The sequence below is a fragment of the Cervus elaphus genome, chromosome 8, assembly GCF_910594005.1.
Source record: "Cervus elaphus chromosome 8, mCerEla1.1, whole genome shotgun sequence".
Classification (NCBI taxonomy): Eukaryota; Metazoa; Chordata; class Mammalia; order Artiodactyla; family Cervidae; genus Cervus; species Cervus elaphus.
The window spans coordinates 39,380,422-39,398,158 of record NC_057822.1 but is presented as its reverse complement, the minus strand read 5'-3'; the positions used below and the strand labels follow the sequence as shown (position 1 = coordinate 39,398,158).

The window sequence follows — 17,737 nt, the reverse complement described above, 5'->3', positions numbered from 1 at the left end:
GGCATTTAGAGACCGAATCCAGAGCTCTGCTCACAAGCAGAATAAAGTACACAGATTTATGGTTCTTCTATTTTAAATGTCTCCAGAGAACAATAGACATTTCATAATTTCCTTTGTTAAACATTTCAGTGTTAAACAACTGGCTTTTGTTAGCCTAAACTGAAAATAGATTAGAAATCTTCTCCCATGTAGTTATGACATTTTATAATGAGAGCTTTTTAAATTTTATCAAATCCTACTAGTTTTCTCCTATTGAAACATTACAAAAGTCAAATATGACAAGTTAAGTTTAGACCTTGATGAGTGTATTCAGCGAAAAACATTTCTTTTGCATTTTGGTTCAGTGTGGTTGCATTCATCTTGGAGTAAGTAAATAATTACTGTTAGTTGATTAATAAGATAATGATGGTGTTTTGAGTGGATTTGGATGAATGAAAGAGACCATAGGGAATCTCTGTTTTTGTGCAGTTGGTCCAGTAAGCCAAGTTCTCATGCTGATAATTACATCTTTTGAATAGTTACCATCAGGTTGAATGAAAACTGGTATGAAAATTGGTTGTTCATAGAAAGCTGTAGAACCAAAGCCTTTAATCTCAATGTATTTCTTGGTAAGTTACTGCTTCTTAGCAATTCTAAATTAGTTCTATTATCTTTCTGTTGTGACCTTGATAAACAGCTTGATACTGCAGAATAAAATAACTTAATTGTATCTGTGTGGGTCATTTGTTTATTTTCTCAGTCAGTCACTAGTCATTGAGTACCTTCTCAATAATAATTGAGCCCAGCTTTGTTTAGGTGCCAGGGAGGGAAAAGGATGGAAAATCCCTGCCTGCGTGGAGCTTGCATTAGGATGGGAGCAGTAGACAACCTGCATTAGGAGGGGGGCAGTAAACAAAGCCTTTGACTGTGAATCACAACAAACTGTGGAAAATTCTTCAAGAGATGAGAATACCAGACCACCTGACCTGCCTCCTGAGAAATCTGTATCCAGGTCAAGAAGCAACAGTTAGAACTGGACATGGAACAACAGACTGGTTCCAAATCGGGAAAGGAGTACGTCAAGGCTGTATATTGTCACCCTGCTTATTTAACTTGTATGCAGAGTACATCATGTGGAATGCTGGACTAGATGAAGCACAAGCTGGAATCAAGCTTGTCGTAAGACACACGTTATCACTGTGGCTGATTTGTGTCAATGTATGGCAAAAACCACCCCTGTATTGTAAAGTAATTAGCCTCCAATTAAAATTAATTAATTTTAAAAAAAGAGTGCTGGGAGAAATATCAATAACCTCAGATACGCAGATACCACCCTTATGGCAGAAAGCAAAGAAGAACTAAAGAGCCTCTTGATAAAAGTGAAAGAGGAGAGTGAAAAAGTTCGCTTAAAACTCAACGTTCAGAAAACTAAGATCACGGCACCTGGTCCCATCACTTGATGGCAAATAGATGGGGAAACAGTGAGAACAGTGAGAGACTTTATTTTCTTGGGCTCCAAAATGACTGCAAATGGTGACTGCGGCCATGAAATTAAAAGATGCTTGCTCCTTGGAAGAAAAGTTATGACCAACCTAGACAGTGTATTAAAAAGCAGAGACATTACTTTACCAACCAACTTCCATCTAGTCAAAGCTATGGTTTTTCTGGTAGTCATGTATGGATGTGAGATTTGACCTATAAAGAAAGCTGAGTGCCAAAGAATTGATTCTTTTGAACTGTGGTGTTGGAGAAGACTCTTGAGAGTCCCTTGGACTTCAGGGAGATCAAACCAGTCCATCCTAAAGGAGATCAGTTCTGAATATTCATTGGAAGGACTGATGCTGAAGTTGAAATTCCAATACTTTGGCTACCTGATACAAAGAACTGACTCATTGGAAAAGACCCTGTTGCTGGGAAAGATTGAAGGCAGGAGGAGAAGGGGATGACAGAGGATGAAATGGTTGGATGGCATCACCGACTCGATGGGCATGAGTTTGAGCAAGCTCCAGGAGTTGGTGATGGACAGGGAAGCCTGCCTGGTGTGCTGTGGTTCATGGGGTCATGAAGAGTCAGATACAACTGAGCAACTGACCTGACTGAGTAGACAAACATATATGTGAAAGTTTGGTGATAAGTAGAGCAGCGAATGGGGAACAGAGGGTGCTCACATGGGGAGGAGGTTACGGTTTTGGAGGACATGGTTAAAGAAGGCTTCTCTGAGATGCTGATGTTCAGGCAAAGTGCTAAAAAAAATTGAGAGAGCAAGCTGGGCAGAAATCTGCAGGAAAGCTTGGAGGAAGAGCAAGAACAAAGACCATGGGTTGACAGCATGGTTGGTACATTCACGTGAGGTCAGGTATGGATGAGGGCAGGGTCAGTATAGGAGCAGATCATGAATTTGGAAGACCGGTGAGTAGACTGGGAAGCCATTATCAGAAGAGCAACATGATGTGGTTTAGGTTTTTAAAGGGACACTCCGGTAACTCTGTCACCTATAAGGAGACTAGAGGGGATGAAGGGGAATCAGTTGGAGGTGGTTGCATCATCAGGTGAGAGAGAGTGTTGGGTTTGACCAGCTGTTAGCGGTGGAGATGGAGGAAAGTGGTCAGATTGTAATTATATTTGAAGGTATTGCTACCAGGTATTGTCAACGGACTAGAAAGAGAGTGTGAGTAAAAGAGGAACACAGGTTGACGCCCTGGTTCGGGGCCTGGGCAGCTGGGAGAGTGGGACTGTCATTTACTGAGAAGGTGAGAATCAAGGGAGGACCTCACAGGCTATTCCTCTGTTTCTGATTCACTTACCGCACCTGTGTTTTTTTTTCCCCCTTTTAATATTTGTTTTGAATGCTGTAGCAGAGCCTTTGACTTGAACTTTTTTTTTTTTTAGCTCTTAAATGTGATAAATAAGATGAAGAGAGAGTAAAAATGTGAATTATCCAGGATAATGTTAGGGAAAATTGAAATGTACTTTAAAAAAAATTTGATAAATAGACCTGGAAAAAGAAAGAACTATCACATCACAGTTGTTTCAATAACAAGTCTATAGTTTGAGAGGTCAGAAACGTAATGGAGATACAGCACTTTTATTGAAGGGCTGGGTATTTCTTCTTTTTCAGTAATGTGGCATGGAGGTGAGTGTCATGGGTGCCACATGCAGATCTGACATTTTCACAGAACTGAACAAGGCCTTATGAATTAGTTCCTGAACGTTACTAATGACGACTGAACGAAATCTTGTAAAGTAGTTCCTGAACGTATCTACTCCTGTGTAACAAGCCGATTTGTTCCCTTCATTGACCATTTTAATCCCTTCTACTTTGAGCTTTGTAGGCAAGTGAACGTAAATTATTTTAGTGCATCTCATGGAAGACATAAGAAGCACTCACTGCTTTGATTGATTGATTCATTTTTACCAATGACGAGAATAAATTTGGATTAGCTATTTAAGGAGTTACTCATGTTTTCCTAATTATAAGTTGTATTTTTTTACATTTATTTCAAACTGATGTGCTACTGATGTGATCTGTAGCACACAATTTACAGATAGCAATAAAATCATCCTTAAATTTTTTTGCATTTTAATGTACTGTGCAAATATGCTGAAAGTTCTTCACATATTGAATGTTAACTAAAAATATATTTTTCAGTGCCCACCAAATCTTCATAAGCAAGATGGATATGCTTGCAATCAAAATCAGGTATGCTGGGCCATAGGTTTTAACTGGGATTTTATGAAAGGCTCAGTTTTCAGGTTTTTTTTTTTTTTTTTTTTGATGAATGTAATTTTGATGGCAGATTGCAGCTCAAACATCAGGAAATTATCGCATTGGTCTTCTAATTCAGAGTTGTTTCACATCATATAAAATACTAAGTATATTTATCTCTGGGTGCAAACTGTCCAGATTGAGAGTGTAGGAAAAAAAATAATGGCTGAAGAATTAGAGATCTAATTTATGGAGTTGTAACTATCTTTAATCATTTCAGCCTAATATGGAAAAATATGGTAATATATTGCAATGTGTTTTTTCTTTTCCTGAAGCTATGTTATGACCTAACCTTTCACATACAAAAAAACCTAAAAATCATTTTGGTGTCACTCAAAGAAATGTACCCATTTTTGTTTTCCATAAAGTTTAAAATTTTAGATGATTAGTTGGACTTGAAGAGCTGCACAGTGAGGTCTGTTCTGTGTTTTAGATTTTAATTTTCATTCTTTTGTGTCTCTTAAGATGTTTGTGAGTTTTATTTTCATTGTAGGGTACCCCCAAAACCCAACTTTGTCTAAAACAATGATAAGGAGACCTTGCAGTGAGAATCTGGGGGGGAAATGGGACCAGCTCCTTGTACCTTACAACATGCATTCTGTCCTCAGGGCCGCTGCTACAACGGGGAGTGCAAGACTCGGGACAACCAGTGTCAGTACATCTGGGGAACAAGTAGGTCATGCTTCCTGCCTGGTGGTCACACTCAGGTTTCTCCTAATGTTCTTTGCTGCCAGTCTTGCTGAAAGAGAGATACAGCTTAGGAGTGATTAAAAAAAAAAAAAACTAGAAAAGGCTGTAGAGAATGGTGAATCATAGTCACAAAGCCACAGCAAACAACTGCTGACGTTGAAGACTTGTCATCAGAGCCGAACACCGCTATTCGGTGATTGTGTCTGTGACAGAACGGATGTTACACCCACTCAGATTGGGTTGAGTGCTGTGGTCATGCTCATTATGAATCTGCTTGGGCAATTTTCTTTATACTTTGGATTTAACATTCACCCCTTCAAGTTAGCTTTCCATTCTTTTATCCTAGGAAAGTACCAGACTCTTTTTTTCAATTCTGTAATTGACTATCTGAGTTCAAAGTGAAACACAAGTACTTCCTTATATACAGACAGAGATTTGGGTACATGGTCATTTTCTTAGTATGTTCCCTACATATCAGTACACATATTCTCTTCCTGACATTTTTATTGTCTTGCCAGTGAATTTCAGTTAATGAGGGCCAGACTGGAAGAGAGAGAAGTGGTTCTGTCTTGCTGGCAAAGACTGGGTCACCTACCAGGAAAAGAAGTCACCCAAAGGGGACTAGGACTCACGCACAAGTGATTTTAGTGTTTGGTAAATATCATTTAACTGAAAGATTTAGTTTCAGTAGTTCAGTTTTGACACGGGAAAGATAATAGAGGCATATTTGTCTTTCAAAAAAGTTGAAATATCAAAATCCATGTGCCAACAAAATTTCAGCGAGCTCAGATTTTATAATGCTTCCTGATATTAATAGAAAGCAGGGTTGAGAATGTTTATTAGTTTTTTTGGTGTCACTTCACTAATTCCTGCTGATGATTAATCCTACCTCCCATCCTCAAACCCACCAACAGGAACTGGGAATAAATTTGTCTCGAAAGTTAAAAAGAATGGTGTGTTTGATCTGTCCTGCCTTAGCTTGCAAGAGCCATGGGTGAAATTTTCAGGAATTTTAGAAGCTGACTGGCATCATATTCTTAGTTTAAAATTAGCCATGTATTACACTGTGGAAATTTACACTATGGAAATGGGCAAGCGCTGCAAATTAGGAATTTCTTCCTTTTTCTGGAGCAACGGTTATTAAACTTTACTGGCACAGAGCTGGTTATGGATAACAAAAAGAACTAAAAGTAATTCTCTTTTCTTGCTCATCTCCAAAAGAGGCTTCAGGGTCTGACAAATTCTGTTATGAAAAGCTGAATACAGAAGGCACGGAGAAGGGTAACTGTGGAAAAGATGGAGACCGATGGATCCAGTGCAGCAAACAGTGAGTGGTCACCTCTGGAGCATCATGGGTGGACTTGGAAGCCCTGGTCCAAATGTGAAATGAGCACAAAATAAATGTCACTGATTTTTTAAATAAATTGACTACTTAAACTTTTAAAGTATGAATTTAAAAGATCATATATCTACAAGCAAATGACTATGAACTAAACTGTTTCTGTAGTACAGACACACCATTTCTGTAAAATTCAGGCAAGTTCTCACATGCTGTATTTTACTTGAAGCTTGTTTGGAAGAGATATTTTGCTAAGGTATTTTAAATTAATAGTGGGTTTTGATTTTCTACTTTTGCTTTCAAAAAGCCTACGAATATACTAGGATAAGGAATTCTGTAAGCAAAAGATGTAGACTGTCTATATTTTGGGGGCCATTTAAAGTGAAATAACATATATGTGATTATTTCTCAAATGTAACATGATTTGATTTGATTAAATATCTAATATCTGTATTAAAGTTTTATTTTCCCTTCTAACAAGTATCTGAAAGTGACAGTCACTCAGTCATGGCCCACTCTTTGCAACCCCATAGACTATACAGTCCATAAAATTCTCCAGGCCAGAATACTGGAGTCGGTAGCCTTTCCCTTCTCCAGGGGATCTTCCCAACCCAGGAATCAAACCAGGGTCTTCTGCATTGCAGACAGATTCTTTACCAACTAACTGAACTATGAGGGCAGCCAAAAAAGTATCTAGTCAGTGCCTATTGAGGACTCTTTACTCAGGAAATGAGATGCCTTCAGAGCACATTGGTAATATTTTCCCTTGATTTGTTGAGGAAAGTTAAAATTGCAAATTAATAGTTTTTTAAGGTTAACTCAATGACTTGGATCTCTGGGATCATTATGTGATAGACCAAAGCTCCTCCATTCTCCTTCCATAACCATGGGGATTCTTCTCCCATTGTGAAGCAGAGCGAGGATTTAAGAGAAGTTTTATTTATCTAATTAATGGTCTCTAATGTTGTACTTTTTGAAACTTGGCAGTTGTATGTAATCTTTGATGGTGGATGAGGACTTAGGAAGCAAAAAATCTTTGACTTCTTTAAAATTAAACCAAAATAACAGAACAGAGCTTCCCATCTGATGTCTCGTGAGTGAGTTACAGAAGTTTTGAGATGTTCAGTCTTCGAGGTTCCAGGGAGGAAGTGGAGTCTACACTAGTCAGAACCTATGGGGTTGAATGCCTCTGGCTTCATTCATTAAGTCAATGTCACAGACAAACCTGATCATTTCTCTGTGCCTCTGTGACTTCAGAAAGTTGGGAGGCATTGCTTTAGATCATTGTAGAAGACAGCTTTCTAATATCTGGCAGTAGAATATCCAGCCACCAGTGAGATAAGGAAAATAAATGTATTTTTTTTACTTTAAAAAATTGAGAAATATAGAAACAGAAAAGTGATTAATATACAAATATACATTTTGCCAAATAAATGCAAAGTGAACTTTCATGTAACCCCTCTATGAATCAAGAAATAGTGCATTCTGGGATTTATTCTTCACCCTCACAGCCCCTGTCTCTCTCCTGAAGGTACTGTTGTCCTCAATTTTATGGCAGTTGCTTTCTTATTTTTCTTTAGAGATATACTGCTCAAGTTTTCAGCCCTAAACAGTTTACTTTGCCTAAAATTTTGGTAGCTTTACATAAAAGGAATCATGTTTCATGTATTATTTTGTATTTTGCTTCTTAAGTTCATTATTTTGAGAGTCCATGGTGTGTGTAGCTGTAGATTCGTATTTATTATTCTTTTATTTCATTTTCATTCATATTTATAGGTATATACCTTCTCCATTTTGTGTTGACAGACATTCAGATTGTTTCCATGTTTTGGCTCTTAGGAATCATGCTACTGTGAACATTCTGGTACATGTAGCTTAGTTCTCATTTATACATATTTTTCTAAGGCCATTCCTGGAAGAAAAATTGCTAAGTCATAGGGGATGTATATTCTCAGTGTCACTAGATGGTATAACACTATTTTCTAAAATGGTTGTGCTAGTAAATGCTACCACTGATAATTTGTATAAGAGAATTTTGTTGCACTGTACTGTGTTCTCACCAACACTTGGTGTCACCAGACATTCTACTTTTGTGTATTCTGCTGGGTGTGAATTGCTTTGTTATTGTGGCTTTAATTTGCATTTATGAATGGAATAGTACATTTTCATCCATTTACTGGACATGGATTGTATATGTGTGATATGCCACTTCAATTCTTTGCACATTTTTTAGAGTTCATTGTTTACTTAACAAATACACTGGAGATAGGTGTCCTCATGCTGAGTGAGTCATTTAACAATGTCACCAAAGACCCAGATGATTTCTGCCTCTCTTCTCTGTATTACTTTAGCATGTTCACTTTGTGTCTTTACATGTGAATTCATGATTCCAAGGTGAATGCCAAAGTTCTGCATTCAAAAGCAGGAAGCAGGGGGTAGCAACCAAAGACTTTCTCCCTGTCAGGCTCTAAAAGCCTGTCCAGAGCATAAAATTCTCCCCAGCAGCTCCCTCTCTGGCTTTTCTTCACATCTCAACATTCCAGGGGCCACTCTTAGCTCTAGGAGGATGGGAAGGAGGCATGGCCAAGTGGGTGTAGAGAATGGGTGTGCCATGATAGGTTCTGACACCAGTCATGAGCCGTCTCAGAGCTGGTTACTTTGCTGCCTCCTACAAGCTTTGATCCTTTTAGGAAGGAGGGGGCGGCTTTCACCAACCAACAGTATCTAAACAAATGTTTTCATTTAGAGGGAAAGGGAATATTTCCCATTTTTAAGTATTTGTGGACCAAATAATTTTGATTTTTTCAGTTTGATTCCTCCTGTCTTGTTCTTTTTTGTTTAATACGTTCAGTGATGTGTTCTGTGGATTTTTACTCTGCACCAACCTTACTCGAGCGCCACGTATTGGTCAACTTCAGGGTGAGATCATCCCAACTTCCTTCTACCATCAAGGCCGGGTGATTGACTGCAGGTAACATAGTAAATGTTGGCAAGCCTAAAGAATCATGAGCATTACAAATTTAGAAAGAAATCAGTGGAAATATTTCTATTTTTCATAAGAGAAATAACAACTTAGATTTTATCATCACTTTGTGTATTGAAAGGCATTTAAAAAACAAAGTTATGTATCAGTTTGCACATTGTGTTTGCTTAAAGATTATGCCAGTTATTAGTAGGGAGACATTCTTTGTAATTATAATTTTAAAAGTAGAATTTTATGATATTCATTTTGAATATGATTAAAGTTTTGAGCATTGAAATATGTCACTGTTTGAACATTATATGTTTTATTTTTTTGTGACAAAAAAAGAATTTAAGCTATATTCTATGTGCTTGGTTTAGGAGGTTAATTGAAACCTAATCACATATAGAAAGTATGTGCTTGGTTTAGAAGATTAATTGAAACCTAATCACATATACAAAGTATAGTGACGTGAAAGTGAAAGCTGCTCACTCGTGTCCACCTCTTTGGGGTCGCACCAGGCTCCTCTGTCTATGGAATTCTCCAGGCAAGAATAGTAGAGTGGAGAGCAATTCCCTTCTCCAGGGGATCTTCCCAACTGAGGAATCAAGCCCAGGTCTCTCACATTGCATGTGGATTCTTTACCATCTGAGCTACCAGGAAAGCCCATAGAAAGTATATACTAAAATATTTATAGCTCTAGTCAGTCATTTTATATCCAATTATCTGTGAGTACAAGGCACAGAGATACACGACTTATTTTTTTTTAACACTGGGAGTCATATTATATTTTAAATAATATCGTTCCCATTAAAGGAGTTGTAATTCTAAGATGCTATGCTCTCATTCAAATGATAACTTCCATTGCCTAAAACACTTTTGGGATTCCCCCTACAGAATTGCCCTCAGGATATGTAATGTTTATCTTTAGTATCTCCCAAGTGGCAAAACTTCATCTTCCATAGGTGAATGTAAGATTTAGAATCATTCCTAAATAATTTTGAACAAAATTTGGTAAATCAACTGAATAGCCACATTGGATATTGCTATCTTTGTCAAATGGTTGCTGATTTCCTGTCTTTTAAATGGCTCTAAAGATGATTTGAACAGGGTCTTAGACAAGAAGATCCTTCCTGGGTAAATTTGTAGTATTCAAATCTAGTGACTTTGATGCACAGAAGCTTCCTTTGAGTGTGTAAGTTTTCACACATCTTTAGATGCAACAACCTTGTTAAATTATATTGTTATAGTCTAAACTAGTATATTAAAAATGTTTTTAAATTTTAAAATATTTTATTTTAATATTTTAAAAATATTCAGCAAGGTATCTAGTTAGTAATTATAACATTGATTATTATTCAAATTCCAGTTGTCCTTAGCTTTGAGATTTTAGAAATATATATCAATAGAGAGGAATTGGCTTGTTTTTTTTTCAATCATGAATAATCCAGCCCTCTGAAGTAATAATTTTCAAGATGTTTTCAGTTGCTTTCTATGCCCAACACCTGCCTTTTTGTATCAGAATGTCTTGGAGTGCTAATGATAGGATTGCTTCTGTTGTTCTTATGCACACCTCCCCTTTAGTCTTAACGTTGGTCTTGCAAACAAGGAAGGTTTAGAACACGCTTTGTGCAAATGACATATTTTTGTTCTGATGAAGTGCATTGCAATAATGCTACTGAAAGGCAGTTTCTTTTATCATGCTCTTTTACTAAGGGGAGGTGGAGAAAGGGTGAAATGAAAAGTAGAGAAATGCTAGGAGAAATCTGTGTCTACTGACAGCCTCTTCAGTTTCCTGAGTAGCAAACCTCACTCATGTTGGGGGCATATTTCCAAGTGTGGTGCTAATGACTGTATGACTATCTTTTTCTTTTTTTTCTTTCTTTTTTTTTTTATCTTTTTCTTTTTAGTGGTGCTCATGTGGTTTTAGATGACGACACAGATGTGGGCTACGTCGAAGATGGAACACCATGTGGCCCATCTATGATGTGTTTAGATCGGAAGTGTCTACAGATTCAGGCCCTAAATATGAGCAGCTGCCCCCTCGATTCCAAGGGTAAAGTGTGTTCAGGCCATGGGGTAAGTAGGCATCAGTGTCCAGCTCAAATCTTCCTTGTCTGACATCCTCCAAGTTCATAGTGGTTGAACTTCTAGTCCAGCCATTCTCCTTCTGTGACTCTAGGCACTGACTATGATTATTTCCTTATACCCTTATCTTCTAAGAATAATACCTAAATGTGTTGATATGGTTTTAGTTTTTTTTTTTTTTTATCACTTTGTATATTTGTATATTTTTATTCTCCACAGTCTCTTGGAATCCAAGGAATTAGAAGAAAAATGATGTGATTCCTAAAGAAACTATAGACCCTATGTGACTGCTTTGCACCATTCATAATAATTTACACTTTTCAGTAATTCCCTTTCAGCTCCTCAGCTACTCAGCGTGCATACTTGGTATCTGTGTGTTGAAGATCACACTAGACTAGAGGTTGGATCACTGCTGTAATTCACATGTTTAAAGTTGGGCAGTTATGCTTGGACCATTGCCGGCAAAAGAGAAGATGTGCTCTCTATACACACCTGCATGTATCTTTAATTCTGTGCACAAAGTGTTGGGGCAGGTACTTCCTGGCAAACCTAGGTTTATTACCTAAAAACACATTTTAGTGATTACTTAAATTGGATTTAGTGAAAGAATGATAGTTCAAAATATGTATAGAATTCAAAAATGGTAAAAGACATGAAGAAACTCAGAGTGATCATATCAAAGAAGATGCTGCAGCAAAGGTAAAAACAATCCAAAATATAGATAGCTAAATGAGTGATATGTCACACAGCAAGGTAGAAAGGCATGAGGAGGGTATGCCCAATGACGTAGACTCATGAACAGGCAGTAGAGACTAATGATCAAGAGCGTGGATTTTGTGGCTGTAAAGGATCCCGAGTTTGAATTCTGACTCTGCTTCTCTTTATCCAAGTTACTTTGGGCAAGTCACTCAGGCTCTCTCAATCGTCAGGGTGCTAGTGATTAAATGAGATCCTATGCACAAAGCACTGAGTATAAGTACCCAGCACATAATCAATGTGGTAAATATTCAATAATTGCTATAGTAAATTAAAAGCTTCCCTGGTGGCTCAGTGGTAAAGAATCCACCTGCCAATGCAGGAGACGCAGGTTTGATCCCTGGGCCAGGAAGATCTCCTGGAGAAGGAAATGGCAACCCACTCCAGTATTCCTGCCTGGGAAATCTGATCGACAGAGAAGCCTGGTGGGCTACAGTCCATGGGGTTGTGGAAGAGTTGGATACGACTTAGCTACTAAAAACAACAACAAAAGTAAAAGCATTGGGCAGACCACTCAGCTACTCAGTTATTGCTCTGAAAGCATTAAATATAAAACTTAATGCATAAAAAGGTCCATGAATCTCCATTACCCCCCACTTCTTCAACTTGTTGAAAAAAAGGTTAAGTTCAGTGTGTTAATTATCATCATCACATTATATCATTTCAGATTAAAAAGCTGCTTATACCCATAAGCTTAAATTCAATTTTATCATCTCTAAACAATCTATCTCTGAATGTATTTCACAGGCAGATGAGGATTTAAACTACTCTGTCTCCAGTTTGTGGATGGTTATTTATTTCATCTAAATTACAGGTTCATTCCAGGGGCAGAGAGGGGGCAGAGATCACTCTAGGAGGGTCATCAGCCAGGCTGACAGAGGACTGACATTACAGGCAGACAGGGAGGGTGGTGGCGGCGGGGAGCTTGTGTGGCTTGGAGGACGCCACCAAATGACTTCTGTGTTGGGCACGATGAGGTAATGCAGTGCATTGGTGATTTATGTCTCCTGGTATTTCATCTCTGGCAATGCCTTTTAAATCCAACATGTATTAATTTCTTTAATTAAGCATATTGTTTCTAAGGTATGTTTCTAGAAGCAACTACTTCTGAAAAAGCTACATTGTCAGACGTGAGTACTTAAACAATATCAACACCAGTAATTAACATTTAATTTGAACATTTTTTCCTTTTAATCTTTGATTTTTCTAAAATTAACTGAAAAAATATCACCCAAGTATTGGATCTATACATTGTCTAGTATTCAGAACCAGGGGAGGGGCTTCGCTGATGGATCAGTGGTAAAGAATCTTCCTGGTCTGGGAAGATCCCACATGCCACAGAACAGCGAAGCCCTTGCACCACAGCTATTGAGCCTGTGCTCTAGAGCCTCCAACCTGCAACCCCTGAGCCCACGTGCTGCAACTGCTGAATCCCACGTGCCATAGAGCTCATGCTCTGCGACAAGGGAAGACTCTGCAGTGAGAAGCCCGTGCAGTGCAACTAGAGAGTAGGTCCCGCTCACGGCAATTAGAGAAAAAGCCTGTGCAGCAGTGAAGACCCAGCACAACCAAAAATAAAAAACAAAAACAAACAAACAAAAAACAAAACCAGGGGAGACTTAAAAATTTCAAATGGTTTTAAAGCTTACACCCTGTCCCATGTGTCATTTACCGCCATTATTCTACCAAGTACGGTGAAAATGCCCCATCTCTGTTCTTTGTTCTTCACAGGTGTGTAGTAATGAAGCCACCTGCATCTGTGATTTCACCTGGGCAGGGACAGACTGCAGTATCCGGGATCCAGTTAGGAACCTGCACCCCCCCAAAGACGAAGGACCCAAGGGTTTGTGTGATTTCAGTTTCAATTCCTTGCGTACTGAATTCATTAGTATTCTTCCAATGGTGCCAGTATAGCAAGTTCATAGGTTTTCTGGAGACACATAAGAATATCTCTTTTTGTCATTAAAATGTCTGATTCATGTTCCCGCAGAATTAAGGGTTCTTGGATATGACATTGAAAAAAATGCTTAAGTTACCCCTTAGTCTAGAACTGGAATTAGGAAGAGGTTAATATACCAATTTCCCTTCTTTCCTTTAAACCTCATTCTTCCATAATCACAAATGTTAATCATTTTATAGTTGGTTGAAGCTAATTCAGTTTTTTAAATAGATGAACTCTTTTTCACTGACATGAGACTCTGGTCATTCTTCAATACTTGAGTCCTTCCAGAGGGAAGTTGTGGTCTCCTATGTTCTGTTTAAGCACACTTTTGATTAGGAAGAAACTGGAATTCTTCACAGGACTTTAACACTGCAAAGAAAACTTGAAAGATCTGGACCTTTGTTTTAATCAACATTAAAAGGAGGAAAAATGAGAATTTTAGAATTGGAAGGAGACTCAGTGGCCATCTAGAACCACCCTCATTTTGCAGATGGGAACTCTCAGTCCCTGAGGTCAAGTGACATCCTATGGTTACTCAGGTAACCAGACGCAGGGCTGGGACCAGGATCTCAGGTAACCTGAGATCACAAATGCCCGATCTCAGGCCTTTTGCTACCGTGTTATAATGTAGCCTATGTCATCTAGATGTGGTAGTCACTTTCTCCTTATTCTCCCCATTCCCAATCCCTTTTATGATTTTCAAAGAGCTGGTGAAGTCATCAGTTACAGTAGACTTACTATAATATTGTACCTGAGAAACCAAAAAATCATCGGAATGGATATTGTACACCAGTGGGCATTGTATTCTACATCGGGTTCTTCCTTCTCATGGTACTGCTAACAGCATTTCATAAATAACTATCATGCTTTTTTCCTGCAGGTAGGAAAAATACATATAGAAATAGTGTCATTTTGATCTGCTTAGTCTTGGATGAAAGCGCCTTTAAAATCAAGCTTCAGTATTGTCCATACGGGAAGCTATGATTTTGAAAGTATATAAAGTTCCATAGTCTTCAATTCCTGAAGAGATTCAGGCTGATTTGCATGCATGGGTAATGTTCAGTAGGAGTGGGTGTTAAAACACTTCATGCATTTGCTTATTATGCCACGATGTTAACATTCTATAAGAATCACAAGCACACCCTCACAATCTATTTCTGTTCTCCTTCTAGTTATAAAAAGGAACCATTATAAAAAGGAACCAATTCCACTTTTACATTTAGTCTTTTGTTGCTTTAAAATTAGTATGAAAAATTCTTGGATCCACCTTCAGAACTTCGATTTAGAGACTATTTAGTCTCTGACAAGGAGAGATTCATTCTTTCCAAATTTTCTCTCCATGTCTGTGATTCTCTTAAAGATCTAAATGCTGTTTTCTCAAGTGATGTGTAAGTGTGTCTGAACAGACGAGCACAGCTGAAGTGGCTTAGACTTTGTTCTTTTTCATAAGGAATTTTTAATCCATTATCTGTCTTCTCCATTCCTTCACTCACCCATGCCTAAAGACTTATTTGGAGGCATAGAGTGAACAAATACATTCTAGAGAAGATCCCTCACTGCCTTTTGTTCTGTTTCTCTTTTTTCCCAGTTAATGTGGTGCTGGTTTTCATTATCTTTTAAAGATAACCTTTTTGATCATTCAAGTAATACATGTTTATTGTAGAAAATTTTGAAAATACAGAAAAGATTAAAAAGGAGGTAAAAATCACTCAATCCAGTAACTCAGAAGTAGTCAATATTAGCATTCTGGTATATTTCTTTCCTGTTGCATATTTTCTTTTTTACCTAATTCTAAATGAAGACAGTGGAATCATTTGAATAAACCTACCCATGGGTTCTAAAATTGTTAAAATCTTCATGAATCTTTAATAATCTTGATTCACTTGAGAAAAGGTTTTAATTGATATAAATAAAGAGCAGTTACTATCGTAAATTACCAGATTTCCAGAAAAAGTCAAGCAGTTTTAGAACACCTAATAATGGCTGTATCTGTACTGGCCATTTATGTCTTTTCAGCCTCTACAGAAAATTCCATTAATATACTAGGAAAATGGAAAACAACTGAAATGAAGATTTAAACACTTTACTGTAGATTTTACAGTTTTAATTTTGATATTCTGATTAAAGAAGATGGTAAGAGAGAAACTAGGTACTTTACTTCTCTTTTTTTTAATCCAGATAGCAAATATTTATTGATTCTATACTGTTTTAGAGTCAGCACATCCTTGCACATGATAGGCACTCTATGAATACCATATCCCTTCTATTTGGGAATATGTAAAAGAAGTGAAATGGTGCATGTTAACACTGATTTTCAGTTTATCAGGATACATTTGTTGTATTGCCTTGCTGAAGAGTGACAGGTAACAAACTCAATCAAGGTACTGAAACAATCAGTACTTCCCTAACTGTGTGAGGTGCCAAGGTTTTTCTCTATAACTTCGTGTTCTACATTTTCTCATGACTGGATTGGTTTGGTTGATACTTGACTTACTGAGCGCAATCTTTGGACCCTCCCTAAATACTTGCCATAAATAATGAGCAACATCTACAATGACCTAACTTGTCATAGTTGTAGATAAGGGCTTTTCAGTAGAGATACGGTGAGTGGGTATTAAAAAATACTTATTTTATTTAATTTCAATGTACTTCCTTGTTAAGAAAAAAATTTAAGAGGTAGAATGAAAATATTTCTTTTTAAATCATGAGATTTTATCATAAAAGATGAATTGTACCCAACTACATCTCTTTGGATCAAGATTAAATTAGTAAAAAGTAAAGGTGAATTCTGTGACTCTTTGATTTGAGGAAGTGAGAAATGAACCAGTGTGTTTGGGGTATTTCTTTCATTTTAACTACAAGTTACTAAAAGAATAAAAATTCAACCTCATCTGGGTAGGAATGATTAACACACAGGAAAGTATTGCCGTTGAAGTCACTCTGCACTGGCTCAGGTTGTCCATTGTTGACCCAACTGTTTAAAGCATGGAAGATAATTTGCTCCAGCTCTTAAATTAAAATTATTAAAAGACAAGAAATAGGCTCTTAAAGCAACAATCATGTGAGCGGGATTTTTTAAAAAAGATTTTTCTATTACATATTATGTGACTCACGTTTTCTACACTGTTGTTCATTTTACCTACAAAGACGCTTCTGTCCCTCTTCTCCCAACCTGTTTCCACTGAACTCCCTGCAAGAAATTATTTTGGCTTGTTCTATGAGGGAAGAATATGTTTGAATTCTGTTTAAAAGACCTGGAATTTCCACCTGTTATAGGGAGAGCCATGTCAAGGACTGATCATTTTTGTGTTGTGTAGGCATCTTTCCACAGTGCTGTCGGACTCCACTGAGCGACTTCACTTTATTATAGGATACAATGAAACTTTCCACGTTGGATGGTTTGCAACACCTTGTAGGAGGGAAGAGAAGAAACTGGAACATATCAAATATTTTCCCTGATATATATAAAGTCAAAGAATGGTCCTGGGAAGCTTTGGTCAGGTGCTGTCATCATGACAATAGTAATCAGATCAGAGATAGAAGGGCCCTAGGGACAATTAGGTTCAGACCCACTCTTCTCTAAAAATGAGAAAACTAGCTTAATTAATAAGGTTAACAGCTACTTAGATATTTAGCCAGGAATAAAACCTGCATCACCTGATCTTCAGCCCAGTGTGTTTTTTTCTGTTATTGCACACAGCCTGAGTTAAAACTGGGTGTTAAGTTATTCTGCTAGTTTTTATAACAGTACTAAGTAGAAAGGGTTAAAAAAATAAGTAATGATTAAGCTTATTAACTGATACATTACTTGTCAAAGGAAGTATTATATTGTTAGTATTTAGTATTTTGAAAACAGTTATTTCTAAGTCTATGTTGAGGGGTATTATTTAGTGTTTACCTTTGCACATGTTTTTTGATGACTTTCTTTGTGAGTGCAGAAATCCTTGATTTTGTAATTCAGATGATTAGGTATGAGAAGTTATGATTGTCATATATAATTATGCTCTATATAATTATGTACCATCTCAATATTTTTCTCATTACCAATGGCCTCATCAATAACAAGTATTTACTAAGTTTAAAATTTTTTTGATAATTCTGAGTTTACTTTGAGTTCAGAAAAACTGCATGATATTTTCATTGAGAGCATAAACAAATACTATTCTTATAAAAAATAATTTGTTTTCTTATTCTTTCATTTATCCCAATGTGTCA

General features: G+C 37.2%; 1 protein-coding gene across 6 annotated transcripts in view; it reads left to right on the top strand.

Annotated features, from left to right (window-relative positions):
- The window catches only part of ADAM23 (ADAM metallopeptidase domain 23), a 185,407-nt gene that overhangs the window by 148,726 nt on the left and 18,944 nt on the right, over positions 1-17,737 (top strand). For all 6 annotated transcript variants that reach the window (XM_043910262.1, XM_043910260.1, XM_043910259.1 and 3 more), the window contains exons 19-24: positions 3,629-3,679; positions 4,354-4,417; positions 5,657-5,762; positions 8,626-8,745; positions 10,647-10,815; positions 13,312-13,423. In XM_043910262.1, the coding sequence (XP_043766197.1) occupies positions 3,629-3,679; positions 4,354-4,417; positions 5,657-5,762; positions 8,626-8,745; positions 10,647-10,815; positions 13,312-13,423 (622 nt within the window). The remainder of the gene's footprint in view (positions 1-3,628; positions 3,680-4,353; positions 4,418-5,656; positions 5,763-8,625; positions 8,746-10,646; positions 10,816-13,311; positions 13,424-17,737) is intronic.